The 20,080-nt window shown below is 47.7% G+C and overlaps 1 protein-coding gene across 1 annotated transcript; it reads right to left on the bottom strand.

The window, feature by feature from the left end:
* Positions 1-5,973: 5,973 nt before the first annotated feature.
* LOC137535518 (zinc finger protein 665-like) lies at positions 5,974-19,740 on the bottom strand. Its single transcript, XM_068257360.1, has 3 exons — positions 19,690-19,740; positions 18,153-18,873; positions 5,974-10,182 (listed from the first exon to the last, which is right to left on the bottom strand). Exons 2-3 carry the CDS (start codon positions 18,727-18,729, stop codon positions 8,567-8,569), a joined length of 2,193 nt encoding a protein of 730 aa, XP_068113461.1. The 5' UTR covers positions 18,730-18,873; positions 19,690-19,740; the 3' UTR covers positions 5,974-8,566.
* Between the last annotated feature and the right edge of the window lie 340 nt (positions 19,741-20,080).

Below are 20,080 nucleotides of genomic sequence, written 5' to 3'. Positions count from 1 at the left end.
CTTTTCTTTCCTCTTTCATCCGTCTGTTCTTGGTCATCTTCCCATTCCAATGCTTCTCGCACTGCCCTGACATAAGGCTGAACCAGTGCGAAGTCGAACCCTACTGCCAGTTGATCAGGTTCTGGTTCGATTTTCTGCTGTGATGCTGTTATACCCGTAGATGTTCCTTCTCCTGGAGGAAGTGACTCCATATATTCTTTCATGGAGTCCTGAACTGCTTGTCTTATCATTTCTGAAACATCCATTGGCTGTTGAGCGGCTTCTGTAGGCATCTCTCCAAAGCACTGGCTGCATACAAGCTTTCCAGGAAGAACCTCCTTTCCACAAGCCCAACATTTCTTCGGGATCTGGTATGAAGTTACATGTTGGTCTATAGGTGATCTGCTCCTCTCCCGGCCTTGGCTGGTGGAAGCATGTCTTTTAGATTCCGACTTGTCCCGGGATGATTTCTTCTTGTGAGATTTTCTGTGGCTGTCAAAAGAAAATAATGTGATTACTCTTCAGCTCTTTCAGGCATTCAGATAAGAACCTACCTATGAGCCCCCTACCTCTCAACCTGTTGCTGGTCTGTATCAGGCGCTTTGGGATCCATAGTGCAGCCAAAACAAGGCTGTGGAATGAAAGAAAAAGGATAGAAAGAGTGAAGTGTACCAGCAGGCAAAGTCACATTGATAAAGGTTCTTACAGGCATACTCTAACTCAAAACCACTTACTTTGTAAGTTTGGTTAATTATGTATCCGTCCGGTAAGGGAGTCAGGAAGCCTGCTGCCGCGCGTGACTACTGCTGCGGAGACCGGCGCTGTTCTAAATACAGCACCGGCTCTTATAGGGGAGTAGCTCCGCCCACTCCTGGCGTCATGGCTACCCAGCGTCTGGAACGCAGCGCTCCGGCAGCCCTATAGCATGCTGGAGCGCACGCCAGACCACCCGGAAGTGTCCTGCACGCTGGGACGCCGGTCCCCTAGTACACGGAGGAGAAAGACACAGGGAGGAAGGATCCTGGCGCAAACACTACACGCATTTAGCGTGAGAAAACCGGAGCTCCAGGAACGGACACTTCAGTGCGTGCACTGATACCCCCAAGACCAGCAGAATGGGGTAAGAATTAGGTTAATTTATAACCTGTAAACATCGCTAGGAGAGCCAACCTAGCGGGGGGCTGGAAGAGCCAGCCGAGGTAGGGGAAAAATAAAAAGTCCTGAGCACAAAGGCTCCATAGGTCCATAGGTCTTCCTGAGGCGAGTACGAGGACAGAAAAAAGACTGGGGAGGTGGCTCAGGTAGCAACTTTTATAGATATTGGTCCTCCAGGGTAGAGTGGGCGGGGCATCTACCCACAGGTGTTGACATGGAGGCATAGGGAAAGCCTGGATAGGAGGTAGCCACACCCACTGTCTGCTGACTCACCACCGTGCTGCCCATGATGTATGAGAGCTCATCCATTTCTAGAAGGCAGCACCACACAATGCAAGGAATGTCTCTGTGCAGTTATAGCCTGGATAGGAGGTAGCCACTCCCACTGTCTGCTGACTCACCACCGTGCTGCCCATGATGTATGAGAGCTCATCCATTTATAGAAGGCAGCACCACACAATGCAAGGAATGTCTCTGTGCAGTTATAGCCTGGATAGGAGGTAGCCACTCCCACTGTCTGCTAACTCACCGGATGTTGAGACCTCCAATTAGGTCTATTAGGGCTCTGAGACACTTAGGCTCGCCTCCCTCCTCTAAGGCAATCAGCCGGCATCACTTCACCAAAGACACTCCTCTTCATACAACTTACCGTATCCATACAGTACATTGATTTCCCATCGATATACAGCAGATGCGATCACGATGATTGAATCTGCTGTGAAATCGTTAACGCAAATGTTGACCGATCAACCAATTTTCACCCAAAATCAATCGATTCAGTCAATCTGTTCAGGTGGAAAATTTCGCTTGATCGCCGGCGGGTCGGGAGCGCATCGGAAGCGGCGTTCGATTTGGCAACGACCGACGCAGCAGTGATATCACCTGTCCGCCGGCGCGAGTCCCCGGGTCCCTGCTGTCTCTCATTTCTTCTGGCATCTTCTCTTCGCTGCCTGTCCCGTCCTGTGAGAAGACAAAGTTCAAACAGTAGAGGGCACTTTACTGTTTGAACTCCCGCTTGTCACAGGACGGTACAGGAAGTGAAGAGGAGGAGGATGCTGGAAGAAGGGACAGCACAGACCCGGGGACTCTCGCTGGCCGGTCAGGTGATATAAATGCTGGTGGCTGGGAGAGCCCAAAAGGAGGCCGGAGGGCAGCGAGGCAGGCGGCATGCTGAAATCGATTCAAAATCTGTGTGCAGTGTATGGGCAGCCAATAGATCCCTCTCTGATCAGATTAGATAAGAGAGGGATCTATCGGGGCCAATACACTGGTCGATTTCAGCCATTGATCGATTCAATAGAGTCGATCAATCAGAAATCGATTCTTTCAGATCGATCAATCGATCGAGGTGTTGCCGATTTCGATGGATTTGATCCATCTGACAGGATGGAAGATCTGGGTCGATCTGCTGCTGGTAGCAGATCGATGGCCCATAGAGTTGCATTGGATCTAATGGTCCTATAATGCATTTAGATTAATTTCATTCTGAAATCTATTGGAAATCTGTTCCTAGTGTGTGGTACACATCAGATAGATTCCTGTCAGATTTAACTTCACAGGCATCTGACAGGAATCTATCTGATGGTCGAATCTGCTGCAAATCTATCAGTGTATGGCCACCTTATCTCTTGGTTGATCTGGTGGCAGTCGACCAGTGTATGGCAGCCTTTATGATCTTTTCCTCCAGTGTTATGCAATAACCTCAAGAGAAAAGCTTCTCATGGTGTAAAACCGTATGCTTTATTCAAACAATAAAAAGCTTTTACACTTACATGCTCTGCAATAAGGAGTAGCGCATAGAGTTTTATCAAAATGGGCTCTTCCCTGTATATGGGCACTGACTGCTCCGCCTCCACTCACTCCAATCCTCCGTCTTACTACACGTGGGCTTTCTCACTTCCGCCTCAGGCTCCGCCCGATTGCCTTAGGGGTGGGAGGCAGCCCTAAGTGTCTCAGAGCCCTAATAGACCTAATTGGAGGTCTCAACATCCGGTGAGTCAGCAGACAATGGGTGTGGCTACCTCCTATCCAGGCTTTAACTGCACAGAGACATTCCTTGCATTGTGTGGCGCTGCCTTCTAGAAATGGATGAGCTCTCATACATCATGGGCAGCACGGTGGTGAGTCAGCAGACAGTGGGAGTGGCTACCTCCTATCCAGGCTATAACTGCACAGAGACATTCCTTGCATTGTGTGGTGCTGCCTTCTAGAAATGGATGAGCTCTCATACATCATGGGCAGCACGGTGGTGAGTCAGCAGACAGTGGGAGTGGCTACCTCCTATCCAGGCTATAACTGCACAGAGACATTCCTTGCATTGTGTGGCGCTGCCTTCTAGAAATGGATGAGCTCTCATACATCATGGGCAGCACGGCACGCGGTGAGTCAGCAGACAGTGGGAGTGGCTACCTCCTATCCAGGCTATAACTGCACAGAGACATTCCTTGCATTGTGTGGCGCTGCCTTCTAGAAATGGATGAGCTCTCATACATCATGGGCAGCACGGTGGTGAGTCAGCAGACAGTGGGAGTGGCTACCTCCTATCCAGGCTATAACTGCACAGAGACATTCCTTGCATTGTGTGGCGCTGCCTTCTAGAAATGGATGAGCTCTCATACATCATGGGCAGCACGGCGCGCGGTGAGTCAGCAGACAGTGGGTGTGGCTGCCTCCTATCCAGGCTATAACTGCACAGAGACATTCCTTGCATTGTGTGGTGCTGCCTTCTAGAAATGGATGAGCTCTCATACATCATGGGCAGCACGGTGGTGAGTCAGCAGACAGTGGGAGTGGCTACCTCCTATCCAGGCTATAACTGCACAGAGACATTCCTTGCATTGTGTGGCGCTGCCTTCTAGAAATGGATGAGCTCTCATACATCATGGGCAGCACGGCGCGCGGTGAGTCAGCAGACAGTGGGTGTGGCTGCCTCCTATCCAGGCTATAACTGCACAGAGACATTCCTTGCATTGTGTGGTGCTGCCTTCTAGAAATGGATGAGCTCTCATACATCATGGGCAGCACGGTGGTGAGTCAGCAGACAGTGGGAGTGGCTACCTCCTATCCAGGCTATAACTGCAGAGACATTCCTTGCATTGTGTGGTGCTGCCTTCTAGAAATGGATGAGCTCTCATACATCATGGGCAGCACGGTGGTGAGTCAGCAGACAGTGGGAGTGGCTACCTCCTATCCAGGCTATAACTGCACAGAGACATTCCTTGCATTGTGTGGCGCTGCCTTCTAGAAATGGATGAGCTCTCATACATCATGGGCAGCACGGCGCGCGGTGAGTCAGCAGACAGTGGGTGTGGCTGCCTCCTATCCAGGCTATAACTGCACAGAGACATTCCTTGCATTGTGTGGTGCTGCCTTCTAGAAATGGATGAGCTCTCATACATCATGGGCAGCACGGCACGCGGTGAGTCAGCAGACAGTGGGTGTGGCTGCCTCCTATCCAGGCTATAACTGCACAGAGACATTCCTTGCATTGTGTGGTGCTGCCTTCTAGAAATGGATGAGCTCTCATACATCATGGGCAGCACAGTGGTGAGTCAGCAGACAGTGGGTGTGGCTACCTCCTATCCAGGCTATAACCGCACAGAGACATTCCTTGCATTGTGTGCTGCTGCCTTCTAGAAATGGATGAGCTCTCATACATCATGGGCAGCACGGTGGTGAGTCAGCAGACAGTGGGAGTGGCTACCTCCTATCCAGGCTATAACTGCACAGTGACATTCCTTGCATTGTGTGGTGCTGCCTTCTAGAAATGGATGAGCTCTCATACATCATGGGCAGCACGGTGGTGAGTCAGCAGACAATAGGTGTGTCTACCTCCTATCCAGGCTATAACTGCACAAGGCAAAGGCCTTCTAGAAATGGATAACTTTGATTGAAAAATGAAGTAAGCAAGCCAATGATTTGATGTGTGTGGACTGTGCTGCGCCAATTCTTCTTTGAATTGTTACATGCATGAGAGCTTACCTTACCTACACAATCTGTTCATTGTATTCAAAATCTTTCAGCTTTCATACTGCATTTGCCATTCAAAATTGGATGTGTGTACCTTTCCTTAGAAAGCATCATAACTCAGTAAAATATATTTCTAAACTAGATATCCGCTAAGTTAAAGCGGTATAAAACCCTGACATAATATTCAATAAAAACATGTTTTCCTACTTTTTATATGCCATACGGTTATCATATTTGCTTTTGTGCATAAGTATTATTATTCATTTAGAAATTATACGTTCCCAAAGTAAACTTATTTTACTCTGAGAGCTGACTTTGCATTTTATTCATAACTGCTTTATTCATCATCTAACTTAAGCATAAATGCTTTCTGATCCTCTCACTGTCTTTAAGAGACCCGGCAGTGTCAGAGAAGGCTTTGTTTACATTCCTCACTTGATGCAATTAAACACAAGATAACATTATCTACAAGTTCGGAAGCGGCCAGCTCTACTGGCGGGGAAGCTTCTAAAGGTGCGTACACATGCACTACAAAAGGAAACGACGGGTCCGCCGGACCCTCCCGCTGGGCGGTCTTTAGCCGAACAGTATGAGCGTGTGTACGCACTGTCGGCGGACTGATAAGGCTGTTTCTGAACGATCCGCCGAGTGGGAGGGTCCGTCGTTTCCTTTTGTAGTGCGTGTGTATGCACCTTAAGGCCTGTTAACCCTTTGAATGCAGTTCTAGTAAAAAAAAATACTGGTTGTATATAATATGCTGTAAATAATCTATTAGAGCAAAGTAGAAATGCCGGGTTTCATTCCGCTTTAATACAAAATATCACATCAGGGCAATAGCTCTTCTATGACTTTTACCAAATAATACATTGATAATGGCAAAATGTGCTTTATTATAATCCAATGTCGGGGTTACACGTCTGTGACACAGATCTGGATAAGAACGATTGTACTGAAAATGACATCATTAGAGCGTTCTCACAGCTCACCACACAGAGTTCTGTGACAAGTAATATTACACAATGTAACTCTATGTACAGGAATTTTATTTTTACAAAACATTCTTTCTCATTGATACAACAAACAAACATCTTCATATCACCCTCTATTTACTCTACACAGAACCGATTTCTGACCGACTTTCATTATTTTATCTGCTTATTCTTATTAAAGTGGAGCTGAACTCTTGCACAGGACAGAAGGGAAAACATAGAGAAATGCACCCTGTATGTATTTAGAGAGTTTAGCCTGTCTAACTCCCCCTTATATGTGTCTAATCACAAATGTAATTTGATCTCTCAGCTGTGTCAGTTCAGGAATTTCCTTTGCCATGGCAAAACAGATCATTTGTAAACACAGGATGTTAACAATATGTCTGCTTCCATGAAAGCAGGAAGTAGACACACTGCAGATTTATTGCAGGATTTGTATCAGCTGTAACAAAGATTTTTTTTTCTGTAAAGGTTATGATGCTGTTGCTTAACATTTAGAGCACAGAGGAAGTTCTGAGTTCCCATCCACTTTAACCTCCTTAGCGGTAACCCCGTGCTGGACACGGGGTAAGCCGCGCAAGAGGATTTCTCAGGCCCCGCTGGGCCAATTTGCATAATTTTTTTTTATACACGCAGCTAGCACTTTGCTAGCTGCATGTTACTTACGATCACCGCCGCTCTGCGCCGATTCGCCACTCTGCACCGATTCGCCACTACTAGCTGCGTCAGAGGATGCCCCCCCGAGACATGTGCGCTGCCTGGCCAATCAGTGCCAGGCAGCACTGAGGGGTGGATCAGGATTCCCTCTGACGTCACGACGGGGGAAGCCCTCATGGAAATCCCGTTCAGAACGGGATTTCCGGACGGGCTTGATCGCCAGAGGCGATCGGAGGGGGTGGGGGGATGCCGCTGCGCAGCGGCTATCATGTAGCTAGCTACATGACTTAAAAAAAAAAAAAAAATAGTGCTGCGCCGCCTCCCTGGCGGATTTCATTGACCGCCAGGGAGGTTAAAGATTTACAAACTAGCTTTAAAGGATACCCGAAGTGGCATGTAACATGATGAGATAGACATGTGTATGTACAGTGCCTAGCACACAAATAACTAGGCTGTGTTCCTTTTTTTCATTCTCTTAAAAAAGTTAAACATCAGGCATGCAAGTAACAGTTTCTGTCCGGGTCGGGGCTGGGTCAGACTATAGCATGACCCTCACTGATAAGTAATTATAGCCATAAAACACTTTCCTGTCAGTAAATGGCTTCTGAGAGCAGGAAAGAGATAGAAAGGGTCAATCGTTCACAGATTTGAGCTCTGGCATACTTCAATGAAGGTACCATTGAGCAGAGACATTGAAACAGTAAAAACTTAAAAACTAGATTTAAATATACAATAAAACCATGGCATATGTAAACAAAAAGTCATTTTTAGGAGAGGGAGGATAGCTACAATTGTTTTTTTTTACCTCGGATGTCCATTACCTTTATAGCTATTGCTTTCTTTGCACATGTATATCACAGATCAACCTTCTGGAAGAGTGCATTGGAGATTAGTTGAAAGCTGCAATTCAAACACAAAATTTAAAGATAATCGAAAATCTACCACAATCAGAATAGACTTATTGAATGATGATCGCCACCCACTTACAGTCATGTGATATAAAACTGAGGGAGGGGCTAGATTTAAAGTGAAAGTCCACTTGTGTTATGCTGGGTGCTATGTACACATGATGCAATTTCCTGTCAGATCAACGGGCACACTGTGAGCACATGTCCTCCCGATCAATTACTAAATCATCTGCTGGTAACTTCCCAACACTGATTCTGCTATTGATCAGAAGCCAATCGGACGTGTTGGAGATAACCAGTTTGATCCCGTCGATCGGACAGGAAGTTGCATCATGTGTACCCAGCATCAGTCAGGTCAGATTTGTACAGCACAAGAAATGTATCAAGCATTACATCGGATTGATCACCTGACAGCACAGTGACTGTCAGACCGCTTATTACTCCTCCAGAGTTACACTGCCTCCTGCTCTGTGCAGCTCATGGCAGGAAGAGGTGTTACTGGGCAGAACGCACTTCACAAAGGTCACTAAAATATACAGATTTCATAACGATATGTTACAGAATTATTTTGTCTTCTCAGATATCTAGTAACTACAACGTCTTCACAGTTGCCCGACTTTCTCACCGAGCATGTCTGCAGAGGTGGGGGAGGAGTCAGCATTTCCCACAGGAAGAAAATTTCTGTCTCTGCATGTGATTACTGATGTCAGATCATATCTCAAAAACACATTTCCCACACTCAGAACAGGATTACAGTTTTTGGGTTCTCTGATGTATCAGCAGCTGGGATTTCACAGAGAAACATTTCCCACACTCAGGACAGGATTACAGTTTTTCACCTTTGTGGGATCTCTGATGTATCTTCAGCTGGGATTTCACATAGGAACATTTCCCATACTCAGCACAGGATTAAAGTTTCTCACCTTTGTGGGATCTCTGATGTATCTTCAGCTGGGATTTCACAGAGAAACATTTCCCACACTTAGAACATAAAAACGGCTTCTCACCCGTGTGAGACCTCTGATGTGTCCTAAGCCTGGATTTCTTGGAAAAACTTTCCCCACACTCAGAACACGAATGAGGCTTCTTGGCGATGTGGGATTTCTGATGTTTCTTTAAATTGCTTGTGATAGAGAAGCGTTTCCCACACTCAGCACATCCATACGGCCTTTCGCCTGTGTGCTGTCGGAGATGTGAATTGAGGTGCGAGGAATGCCTGAAACATTTCCCACACTCGGGACAGGAGTACGGCTTCTCGCCCGTATGAACCCTCTGATGGACTGTAAGATTGGATTTCACAGAGAAACATTTCCCACAGTCAGAACATGAGAACGGCTTCTCGCACGTGTGAGATCTCTCGTGACTAGTGAGTTCTGATTTCTGTGCAAAGCCTTGCCCACACTCAGAACATATAAACGGCCTCTCGCCATTGTGATATCGCTGGTGTACCACCAGCCTTTCCTTCACCACAAACGATTTCCCACATTCAGAACACACATATGGCTTTTCACCCCGGTGACATCGCTCGTGCACGATAAGCCTCTCCTTCACTGTAAAGCATTTCCCACACTCGGCACATAAATATGGCTTCTGTCCCATGTGAGTTCTCATGTGAGTCTCAAGTCTAGACTTCACTGGGAAACATTTCCCACACTCAGAACATGAAAATAGCTTCTCGCCTGTGTGGGACTTCTGATGAATAGTGAGTGCTGACTTGTGGGGGTAACCTTTCCCACACTCTGCACAAACATAAGGCTTCTCCCCGCTGTGACGCCTTTCGTGCACAATGAGCTTGGCTTTCTCTGTGAATGCTTTCCCACACTCAGAACACACAAAGGGCTTCTCTCCTGTGTGAGATCTCTGATGTATCTTTAGATTGGATTTTGAATAAAAACTTTTCCCACACTCAGTACAGGTCAGGGGGTTCTTCTCCAAGTGCTTTACTAGATGTTTAGTGAGGCTTGATCTGTGTGTAAAGCATTTCCCACACTCAGGACACAGGTACGGTTTCTCACCTGTGTGCTGGCGCAGGTGTGCACTGAAGTCCGAAGAATGTCCGAAGCATTTTCCACACTCAGGACAGGAATACGGCTTCACACCAGTGTGAGTCTGCTCGTGCCTCTGGAGATAGGATTTCACATTGAAGCCTTTCCCACACTCTGAGCACGAATACGGCTTCTGGTTTGTGTGAGTCTGCTGGTGTCTCAGAAGACTGGATTTAACAGTGAACCATTTCCCACACTCTGAACACATAAATGGCTTCTCCCCCGTGTGGGTTCGCTGATGCTCTATGAGGGGGGATTTATAGGCAAAGCATTTCCCACACTCAGTACAGGAAAACCTCCTCTGAGCTGCGGCTTCAGACCCTCCAGCATTAGGTATCTCGGGGGAAGGTGTCTTTGCAGTCTGCAGTCCTGGATGGACAACTGTATGAGATATTTCATCTGAAAAGTCCTCCGTAAATCCGTCGTTGTTTGCTGTACAGTCTGATGTGACAGAGAGGTTCCTGATGCCGGGACTCCGCGCTGCAAATAGAGAAACATCATCACTTCCTGATAGGTGAACAGTTATCACCTTAATAAGCTATAGGCTTAATATACACTGGCGGTTCTGGATGCTAGTCTGGCATAAAGAAATAATTTGCATATTCAGTATTGCAGTGCATTGTGGGTAACCACAGATGTTTACATAAAGGAGTTCGCTTGGGGGGGGGGGGGGGTTAAAATAAAAATGGAAACTTACCTGGGGCTTCTACCAACCCCTGAAGCTGTAAAGTCCCGCGCCGTCCTCCAACGATCTGCCGTTCACCCCCGCCGGTCCCGGTCTGATCGGCATCTGAGACCCACTGCGGCTGCGCGGCCTCGAATGTCATCAGAACCTTACTGTGCAGGCGCACATCGTACTGCGGTCGCGCAATAAGCTCCTGATGACGCGTGCGGAAGCGAGCATTACTCGTCTTGTTAGATGAATATATTACCGGGACAGGCGGTGGTGGGGAACCGAGGATCACAGGACGACGGCGCAGGACTTCTAGCATTATAGCTTCAGGGGGCTGGTAGAAGCCACAGGTAAGTGTCAGCTTTTATTTTCAAAAACCCTCAAGAGAACCCCTTCAAAGAGACACTGAAGCCTCAAAAATCCCATTTTTACTCCAGAGTACTCTTTAGCATGAATGCCCTACCTGAAACGCCGCATCCCCGCGGCTGAACTCGCAATTAATACCCCCGAAATCCCCGGGGGAAGATTAGGGAATCGCTTCCTGGTAGAGGCAGAGCTTTGAGCAGTAGCTCTGCCTCTTATCCAGTCAATCTGCTCGGATCTCCGCCTCCACCCGCCCCTCTCTTTTTTCCTTCACTGAGAGGGGCGGGGAGAGGCGGAGATCAGTGCAGATTGATGTGCATGGAGTCAGAGCTACAGCCCAAAGCTCTGCCTCCCCAGGGCAGCAAAATCCATAACCTAGAAAGTCGTGGATTTTTGCCCTGGGATTTCGGGCGTTTTAATTGCGAGTTCAGCCGCGGGGAGGCAGCGATTCAGGTAGGGCATTAATGCTAAAGAAGAATCTGAAGTAAAAACGGGTCTCTTTAAAGCTGAATTATCACAAGTAACATTATAGCAAATTCCTTCTGTTTTAAGAAGGCAAATTATACCAAGCATTGCTTTTTAGTAGGAGGGCTTTTTGGTCTCTTTTAATCCCCTATACTTTCCTAGTGGTTTGGGTCACCCCGAGCTGCTTGGTTACGCTCTTAATATGGAGTAATTTACACAGAAAAGGCTGGTTATTAGCCACCCAGGAGAGGGGCCTATAGGAAGATGTCCAGGGAGGGGCCCCTCAATATGTCTTATAAGGACTTGGGGCCCTCTGTTATAAATGAAAGAAAACAGATTTTCAAAGTAATGTCCATGTTTCCTTATGGCTCAGTTCCCATTTTATGCGTTTTAACTGAAAGCTTTTTCACAATGCACAGCCATGGAAAAAATGCATACCAGCGCACACTAATGCATACCAACGCACACTAATGCATACCAACGCACACTAATGCATACCAACGCACACTAATGCATACCAACGCACACTAATGCATACCAACGCACACTAATGCATACCAGCGCACACTAATGCATACCAACGCACACTAATGCATACCAGCGCACACTAATGCATACCAACGCACACTAATGCATACCAACGCACACTAATGCATACCAGCGCACACTAATGCATACCAACGCACACTAATGCATACCAGCGCACACTAATGCATACCAGCGCACACTAATGCATACCAACGCACACTAATGCATACCAGCGCACACTAATGCATACCAACGCACACTAATGCATACCAACACATTAAAGGGAACCTAAACTGAGAAGGAGAAGGATTTTTCCTTTTAAAATAATACCAGTTGCCTGACTCTCCTGCTGATCCTGTGTCTCTAATACTTTTAGCCACAGTCCCTCAACAAGCATGCAACAGATCAGGTGCTCTGACTGAAGTCAGACTGGATCAGCTGCATGCTTGTTGCAGGTTTGTGAATCCGCCCCTGTTGCAGCCAAAGAGGTCAGGACTGCCAGACAACTGGTATTGTTTAAAAGGAAACATCTGCATCCCTCTCAGTTAAGGTTTTAAGTTGAAAAGGGCCCTTAGAGTTCTTCAAACACCATGACTCAGTATTGCAGTAGCAAATGCCTAACCACTTCATCACAGACGGGTTTTTCCCCTAATAGACCGGAGCAATTTTCACATTTCAGCGCTCCTCTCATTCATTCGCTCAAATTTGGACTCATCAGACCAAAGCACAGATTTCCACTGGTCTAATGTCCATTCCTTGTGTTCTTTAGCCCAAACAAGTCTCCTCTGCTTGTTGCCTGTCCTTAGCAGTGGTCTCCTAGCAGATATTCTAACATGAAGGCCTGATTCACACAGTCTCCTCTTAACAGTTGTTCTAGAGATGTGTCTGCTGCTAGAACTCTGTGTGGCATTGACCTGGTCTCTAATCTGAGCTGCTGTTAACCTGCGATTTCTGAGGCTGGTGACTCGGATGAACTTATCCTCCGCAGCAGAGGTGACTCTTGGTCTTTATTTCCTGGGGCGGTTCGCATGTGAGCCAGTTTCTTTGTAGCGTTTGATGGTTTTTTAGACTGCACTTGGGGACTCTTTCAAAGTTTTTCCAATTTTTCGGACTGACTGACCTTCATTTCTTAAAGTAATGATGGCCACTCATTTTTCTTTACTTAGCTGCTTTTTTCTTGCCATAATACAAATTCTACAGTCCAAAGAGAAAGCAATCCGGGCACCAATAGTTTGCAATTCACCAATTTATTCCATCCCATCCATAGACAAACACAAGCAACAAGTAGCTGGTCTGACAGCCGTTTCGCAAGCAAAGCTGCCTGCTTCCTCAGAGACTCTCTGAGGTCTCTGAGGAAGCAAGCAGCTTTGCTTGCGAAACGGCTGTCAGACCAGCTACTTGTTGCTTGTGTTTGTCTATGGATGGGATGGAATAAATTGGTGAATTGCAAACTATTGGTGCCCGGATTGCTTTCTCTTTGGACTGTTGGATATCGCTGTATACTGGAGGCACATATAGGATTCATCAATAACCCCCTCCAAGTGTCTGCCGGTCTTTGTATTTGGTGACGATTTCTTCCTTTTTGCTCCTTTGAATGCGATAATACAAATTCTAACAGTCTCTTCAGTAGGACTATCAGCTGTGTATCCACCTGACTTCTCCACAACGCAACTGATGGTCCCGACCCCATTTGTAAGGCAAGAAATCCCACTTATTAAACCTGACAGGGCACACCTGTGAAGTGAAAACCATTTCAGGTGACTACCTCTTGAAGCTCATCAAGAGAATGCCAAGAGTGTGCAAAGCAGTAATCAAAGCAAAAGGTGGCTACTTTGAAGAACCTAGAATATGACATATTTTCAGTTGTTTCATACTTTTTGGTTATGTACTATACTTCCACATATGTTAATCCATAGTTTGGATGCCTTCAGTGTGAATCTACATTGTTCATAGTCACGCAAATAAAGAAAACTCTTTAAATGAGAAGGTGTGTCCAAACTTTTGGTCTGTACTGTATATATATATATATATATATATATATATAATTTTATTTTTATATTATATATATATATACACACACACACACACACACACATACGGGGGGGGGGGGGGGCAACAGGAACATGTCCAAGAAGAAGCCCCTAGAGAAACATGACCAGGGAGGGGACCCTTCAGGAACATATTGATGGAGGGGTCCCTGTAGGAACATGTCCAGGGTGGGGACTGTTGGAATTTAAGGATTATATTCCTGAATTCTGGGCCCTACTTTAGAGAACTGGTTTTAGTAAAAGACTTGATATGCAGAGTGTCTCTTTACATGACATTTCTAGAAGCACAACGCTGAGGGTTTTAGTAGAAAATTCTGTGTGTCTTCAACAAGGCTGCAGAAGCGATATCAGCTCATATGCCAGACTGGCCGACAGCAGCGATGGCTAAACAAATGCTTTGTTATGCTTTGAAAGGAAGACATTCTAACAGTACATTAAAAAATATTTTCCTGGAATTGGAGGGGTCATTTCCACCGGAAGCTCCAATTCTGCAGGAGGTCATCGGGCATGAGCAGTAAATATTGTGCTTGTCTCTCCATCACATGCTCCAACCAGCCAATGGCAGGCCTGGCATGTGACAGACAGTGGACTCCACCCCTTGAGGTGGGATCCAGCGTTAACCCTTGGTGGGATGGTTTATAACAGTAATATGCTGGCGCTTTATAAATACAATAAATAAAAGGCTGCCCAGCAAGAGTTGTCACTTGTAACTTCTTGTAACTTCCATAAACTTCCTGTATCTGTACATAGGCTTATATGCCATAGTGCCTGTACTTAGAGCATGGTAGCATAGATGTACTTAAGAGAAACCTGAGTTATTCACAAGGACTAGCTCAAGCTCCATGAAATGCATGAATGGACTTCAGATTCATGCTTTGCTGAGATAAGAAGATTGCTGATGAACGCACCTGTATGACTTTATTTGCCAAATAAATTATTTAAAGCTTGAGGCATCTGGAGTCCACTTTTGAGATGAGATATCCGCTGGCTGTGAAAATGTCAAGTTATCACAGTTCCTACGATATGGTGCCGAAAGAAGCTGATGTAACCCATAGCAACCACCAATTACATTCTAACAGAGATCCTACAGAAACATGTCCAGGGAGGGCACCCTACAGGAACATGCCCAGGGAGGGGACCCTACAGGAACATATCCAGGGAGAGGGCCCTACAGGAACATGTCCAGGAGGGGGGACCATACAGGAACATGCCCAGGGAGGGGACCCTACAGGAACAAGTCCAGGGAGGGGACCCTACAGGAACAAGTCCAGGGAGGGGACCCTACAGGAACATGTCCAGGGAGGGGACCCTACAGGAACATGTCCAGGGAGGGGACCCTACAGGAACATGTCCAGGGAGGGGACCCTACAGGAACATGTCCAGGGAGGAGACCCTACAGGAACATGTCCAGGGAGAGGACCCTACAGGAACATGCCCAGGGAGGAGACCCTACAGGAACATGTCCAGGGAGGAGACCCTACAGGAACATGTCCAGGGAGGAGACCCTACAGGAACATGCCCAGGGAGGGGATCCTACGGGAACATGTCCAGGGAGGGCACCCTACAGGAACATGTCCAGGGAGGGGACCCTACAGGAACATGTCCAGGGAGGGGACCCTACAGGAACATGTTCAGGGAGGGGACCCTACAGGAACATGTCCAGGGAGGGGACCCTACAGGAACATGTTCAGGGAGGGGACCCTACAGGAACATGTCCAGGGAGGGGACCCTACAGGAACATGTCCAGGGAGGGGATCCTACAGGAACATGTCCAGGGAGGGGACCCTACAGCAACATACCCAGGGAGAGGACCCTACAGGAACATGCCCAGGGAGGGGACCCTACAGGAACATGCCCAGGGAGGGGACCCTACAGGAACATGTTCAGGGAGGGGACCCTACAGGAACATGTCCAGGGAGGGGCCCCTACAGGAACATATCCAGGGAGAGGACCCTACAGGGACATGTGCAGGGAGGGGACCCTACAGAAACATGCCCAGGGAGGGGCCCCTACAGGAACATATCCAGGGAGAGGACCCTACAGGAACATGTCCAGGGAGGGGACCCTACAGGAACATGTCCAGGAAGGGGATCGTACAGGAACATGTCCAGGGAGGGGACCCTACAGCAACATACCCAGGGAGAGGACCCTACAGGAACATGCCCAGGGAGGGGACCCTACAGGAACATGTTCAAGGAGGGGACCCTACAGGAACATGTCCAGGGAGGGGACCCTACAGGAAGATGTCCAGGGAGGGGACCCTACAGGAACATGTCCAGGGAGAGGACCCTACAGGAACATGTCCAGGGAGAGGACCCTACAGGAACATGTCCAGGGAGGGGACCCTACAGGACATGTCCAGGGAGGAGACCCTACGGGAACATGTCCAGGGAGGGGACCCTACAGGAACATGGCCAGGGAGGGGACCCTACAGGAACATGCCCAGGGAGGGGACGCTACAGGAACATGTCCAGGGAGGGGACCCTACAGGAACATGTCCAGGGAGGAGACCCTACAGGAACATGTCCAGGGAGAGGACCCTACAGGAACATGTCCAGGGAGGGCACCCTACAGGAACATGCCCAGGGAGGGGACCCTACAGGAACATGTCCAGGGAGGGGACCCTACAGGAACATGTCCAGGGAGGAGATCCTACAGGAACATGCCCAGGGAGGGGACCCTACAGGAACATGTCCAGGGAGGAGACCCTACAGGAACATGCCCAGGGAGGGGACCCTACAGGAACATGTCCAGGGAGGGGACCCTACAGGAACATGCCCAGGGAGGAGACCCTACAGGAACATGCCCATGGAGGGGACCCTACAGGAACATGCCCAGGGAGGGGACCCTACAGGAACATGTCCAGGGAGGGGACCCTACAGGAACATGTCCAGGGAGGGGACCCTACAGGAACATGCCCAGGGAGAGGACCCTACAGGAACATGTTCAGGGAGGAGACCCTACAGGAACATGTCCAGGGAGGGGATCCTACAGGAACATGTCCAGGGAGGGGACCCTACAGGAACATGTCCAGGGAGGAGACCCTACAGGAACATGTCCAGGGAGGGGACCCTACAGGAACATGTCCAGGGAGGGGACCCAACAGGAACATGTCCAAAGAGGGGACCCTACAGGAACATGCCCAGGGAAGGGACCCTACAGGAACATGTCCAGGGAGAGGACCCTACAGGAACATGTCCAGGGATGCGACCCTACAGGAACATGTCCAGGGAGGGGACCCTACAGAAACATGCCCAGGGAGGGGACCCTACAGGAACATGTCCAGGGAGGGGACCCTACAGGAACATTCCCAGGGAGCAGACCCTACAGGAACATGTCCAGGGAGGGGACCCTACAGGAACATGTCCAGGGAGGGGACCCTACAGGAACATGTCCAGGGAGGGGATCCTACAGGAACATGCCCAGGGAGGGGACCCTACAGGAACATGTCCAGGGAGGGGCCCCTACAGGAACATGCCCAGGGAGGGGGCCCTACAGGAACATGCCCAGGGAGAGGACCCTACAGAAACATGTCCAGGGAGAGGACCCTACGGGAACATGCCCAGGGAGGGGCCCCTACAGGAACATGCCCAGGGAGGGGGCCCTACAGGAACATGCCCAGGGAGAGGACCCTACAGAAACATGCCCATGGAGGGGACCCTACAGGAACATGCCCAGGGAGGGGACCCTACAGGAACATGTCCAGGGAGGGGCCCTACAGGAACATGCCCAGGGAGGAGACCCTACAGGAACATGCCCAGGGAGGGGACCCTACAGGAACATGTCCAGGGAGGGGACCCAACAGGAACATGCCCAGGGAGGGGACCCTACAGGAACATGTCCAGGGAGGGGCCCTACAGGAACATGCCCAGGGAGGAGACCCTACGGGAACATGCCCAGGGAGGGGCCCCTACAGGAACATGCCCAGGGAGGGGGCCCTACAGGAACATGCCCAGGGAGAGGACCCTACAGAAACATGCCCAGGGAGGGGCCCTACAGGAACATGTCCATGGATTTGACCCTGAAGGAAAATGTCTAGGGAGAGGAACCTACAAGATCATGTCTCGGGAAGAGATCCATAGGAAGGGCCATAGAGGTGCAGGACAATGGATGACATTATAAGGTAGGCTTGGTTGAACAAAACAGCACTGCCACCATGAGTTAAAACATGGAAACTGCAGAACGATGCCCCTCTCACCCTCATATTTGTATGCCATTTCTCATACGGTGTACCCAATGGAAATATATTTGCCAGTATACAGACAGATCTATCAGCTTAGCGCAGACTGCGAGTGTTCATCTACCTCCTGAGGACTGATGTATGTTCACAATGGGGGGGTTTAAAATATACCACAAAAATTGTAAATACAAACCTGTGCTGACTTCCGTAAAAATGTCTCTTTCTCTAACTGTCCTCATCCTGTCATCCTTCTCCATAGACTGCTGATCACTCCTCACATCTGTCTCTTCTTCTTCCTCTTTGATTGTCCTCATGTCACCCTCCTCCATAGACAGCTGATCACGCCTCACATACAACTCTTCTTCTTCCTCTTTGATTGTCCTCAAGACAAACTCTTCCATAGATTGCTGACCACCCCTCACATATGTCTCTTCTTCTTCCTTTTTAATTGTTCTAATCATGTCACCATCTTCCATAGATTGCTGATCACTCCTCACATATGTCTCTTCTTCCTCTTTACTTGTCCTCAACAGGTCACCCTTTTTCATAGACTGCTGATCATTCCTCACATACATCTCTTCTTCTTCCAATTTAATTGTCCCCATCATGTCACCCTCCTCCATACACTGCTGATCACTCCTCACATACGTCTCTTCTTCTTCCTCTTTAATTGTCCCCATCATGTCACCCTCCTCCATATACTGCTGATCACTCCTCACATACGTCTCTCCTTCCTCTTTAATTGTCCTCATCATGTCACCCTCCTCCATAGACTGCTGATCACTCCTCACATATGTCTATTTTTCTTCCTCTTTACTTGTCCTCATCATGTCACCCTCCTCCACAGACTGCTGATCACTCCTCACAAATGTCTCTTGATCTCTGAGCTCAAATTTAAGTTCTTCACATTGAAGCTGTAAAATGAAAACATATACTTAAACTTTGATCAGGAATAAGCAGAACACACATAAGAACACATTCTGATAGGGGTGGATGATATGCCTGTAAGAGGTAAAACCTCTGCATTCGCTACTGCAGGGAGCTGTACCTTACTAGATACTCAGTTCAGGCATATACAGCTTTTATTCAGTAACGAGACAAATGGGCAAGCACCTTCCACTACACCATAGAATATGGATAAATAATAGGGAGTGTGCAGAAAGGAACCAAATAAGTAATACATATACTAAAAAGAGCAAGAAGTTCCCTGAAAAACTGCACCACTCAACCAATATATTCAAAAATATAAATCATCTTTATTAAGTACGAAAACACCAATAAAAACACTTAAAACCATAAACACAGGGGCACTCTGTAAAGCTAATTATATGTCATACAAAATTCACATGTAAACACAATGCCTGGTAATATTTCAACAGGTAATCGAGGTAGCAAAAATGTAAAGTCATGGAAAAAGTATAAAAGTACAATTCCCCCTGGAGAGACACCAGCTATAAGTGCATAAATACCAATAGTGCATTATGAACATCAGAGGATGGAAAAAATATATATATATGTAAGGAACCATCCACAGCAATGATGAATATGTATAGAGAAGACTAGAAAACTGGCAAACAAGTCACAGCAGTTATATAAAAGTCTCTTGTATAACAAGTACTTCAAGGGGGATTATCAGGGTAGTGACAGGAGTACTATGACCTCCTCTGTAACAAGGTATGTCCACCCCGACCTCTGCTCTGCTCAGTTTATAACAACAATCACACAATTACCTGCTCTGCCTCTCCCTGCACCTCCTTCTCTCCGTTTCCCATTTCTGTCTTAGTTTCCTGTCATTTTTTTTACATTGCTTCCTGTCTTTGGAATAATGTCTTCCTATATTTGCGTTCCACCTGGGAGCGATGATGTCGCCATCTTGTGGTAAAAAGGCTAACTGCCGCTTCTATTAGTGGACTAAGCTGAGCTAAACGGTAACGTATATTCTAATAAATCATTTGCAAAATGTGGTTCTCCATTGGGGAAGACTGGAGATAAATGTTTTTAAAAACGCTCTACAGGGCTTACAGCCCTATAAAAGGTCCTTACAGACATGATGAAGTGACCCCCCCCCCCCCCCTCCCAAATTTATGTCCTAAATGTAGTGATCCCAACCTTACCATACTC

The sequence above is a fragment of the Hyperolius riggenbachi genome, chromosome 10 (genome assembly GCF_040937935.1).
Source record: "Hyperolius riggenbachi isolate aHypRig1 chromosome 10, aHypRig1.pri, whole genome shotgun sequence".
NCBI classification, from domain to species: Eukaryota; Metazoa; Chordata; class Amphibia; order Anura; family Hyperoliidae; genus Hyperolius; species Hyperolius riggenbachi.
The sequence above is the reverse complement of the archived record's forward strand: the minus strand, read 5'-3'. Positions and strand labels throughout refer to the sequence as shown.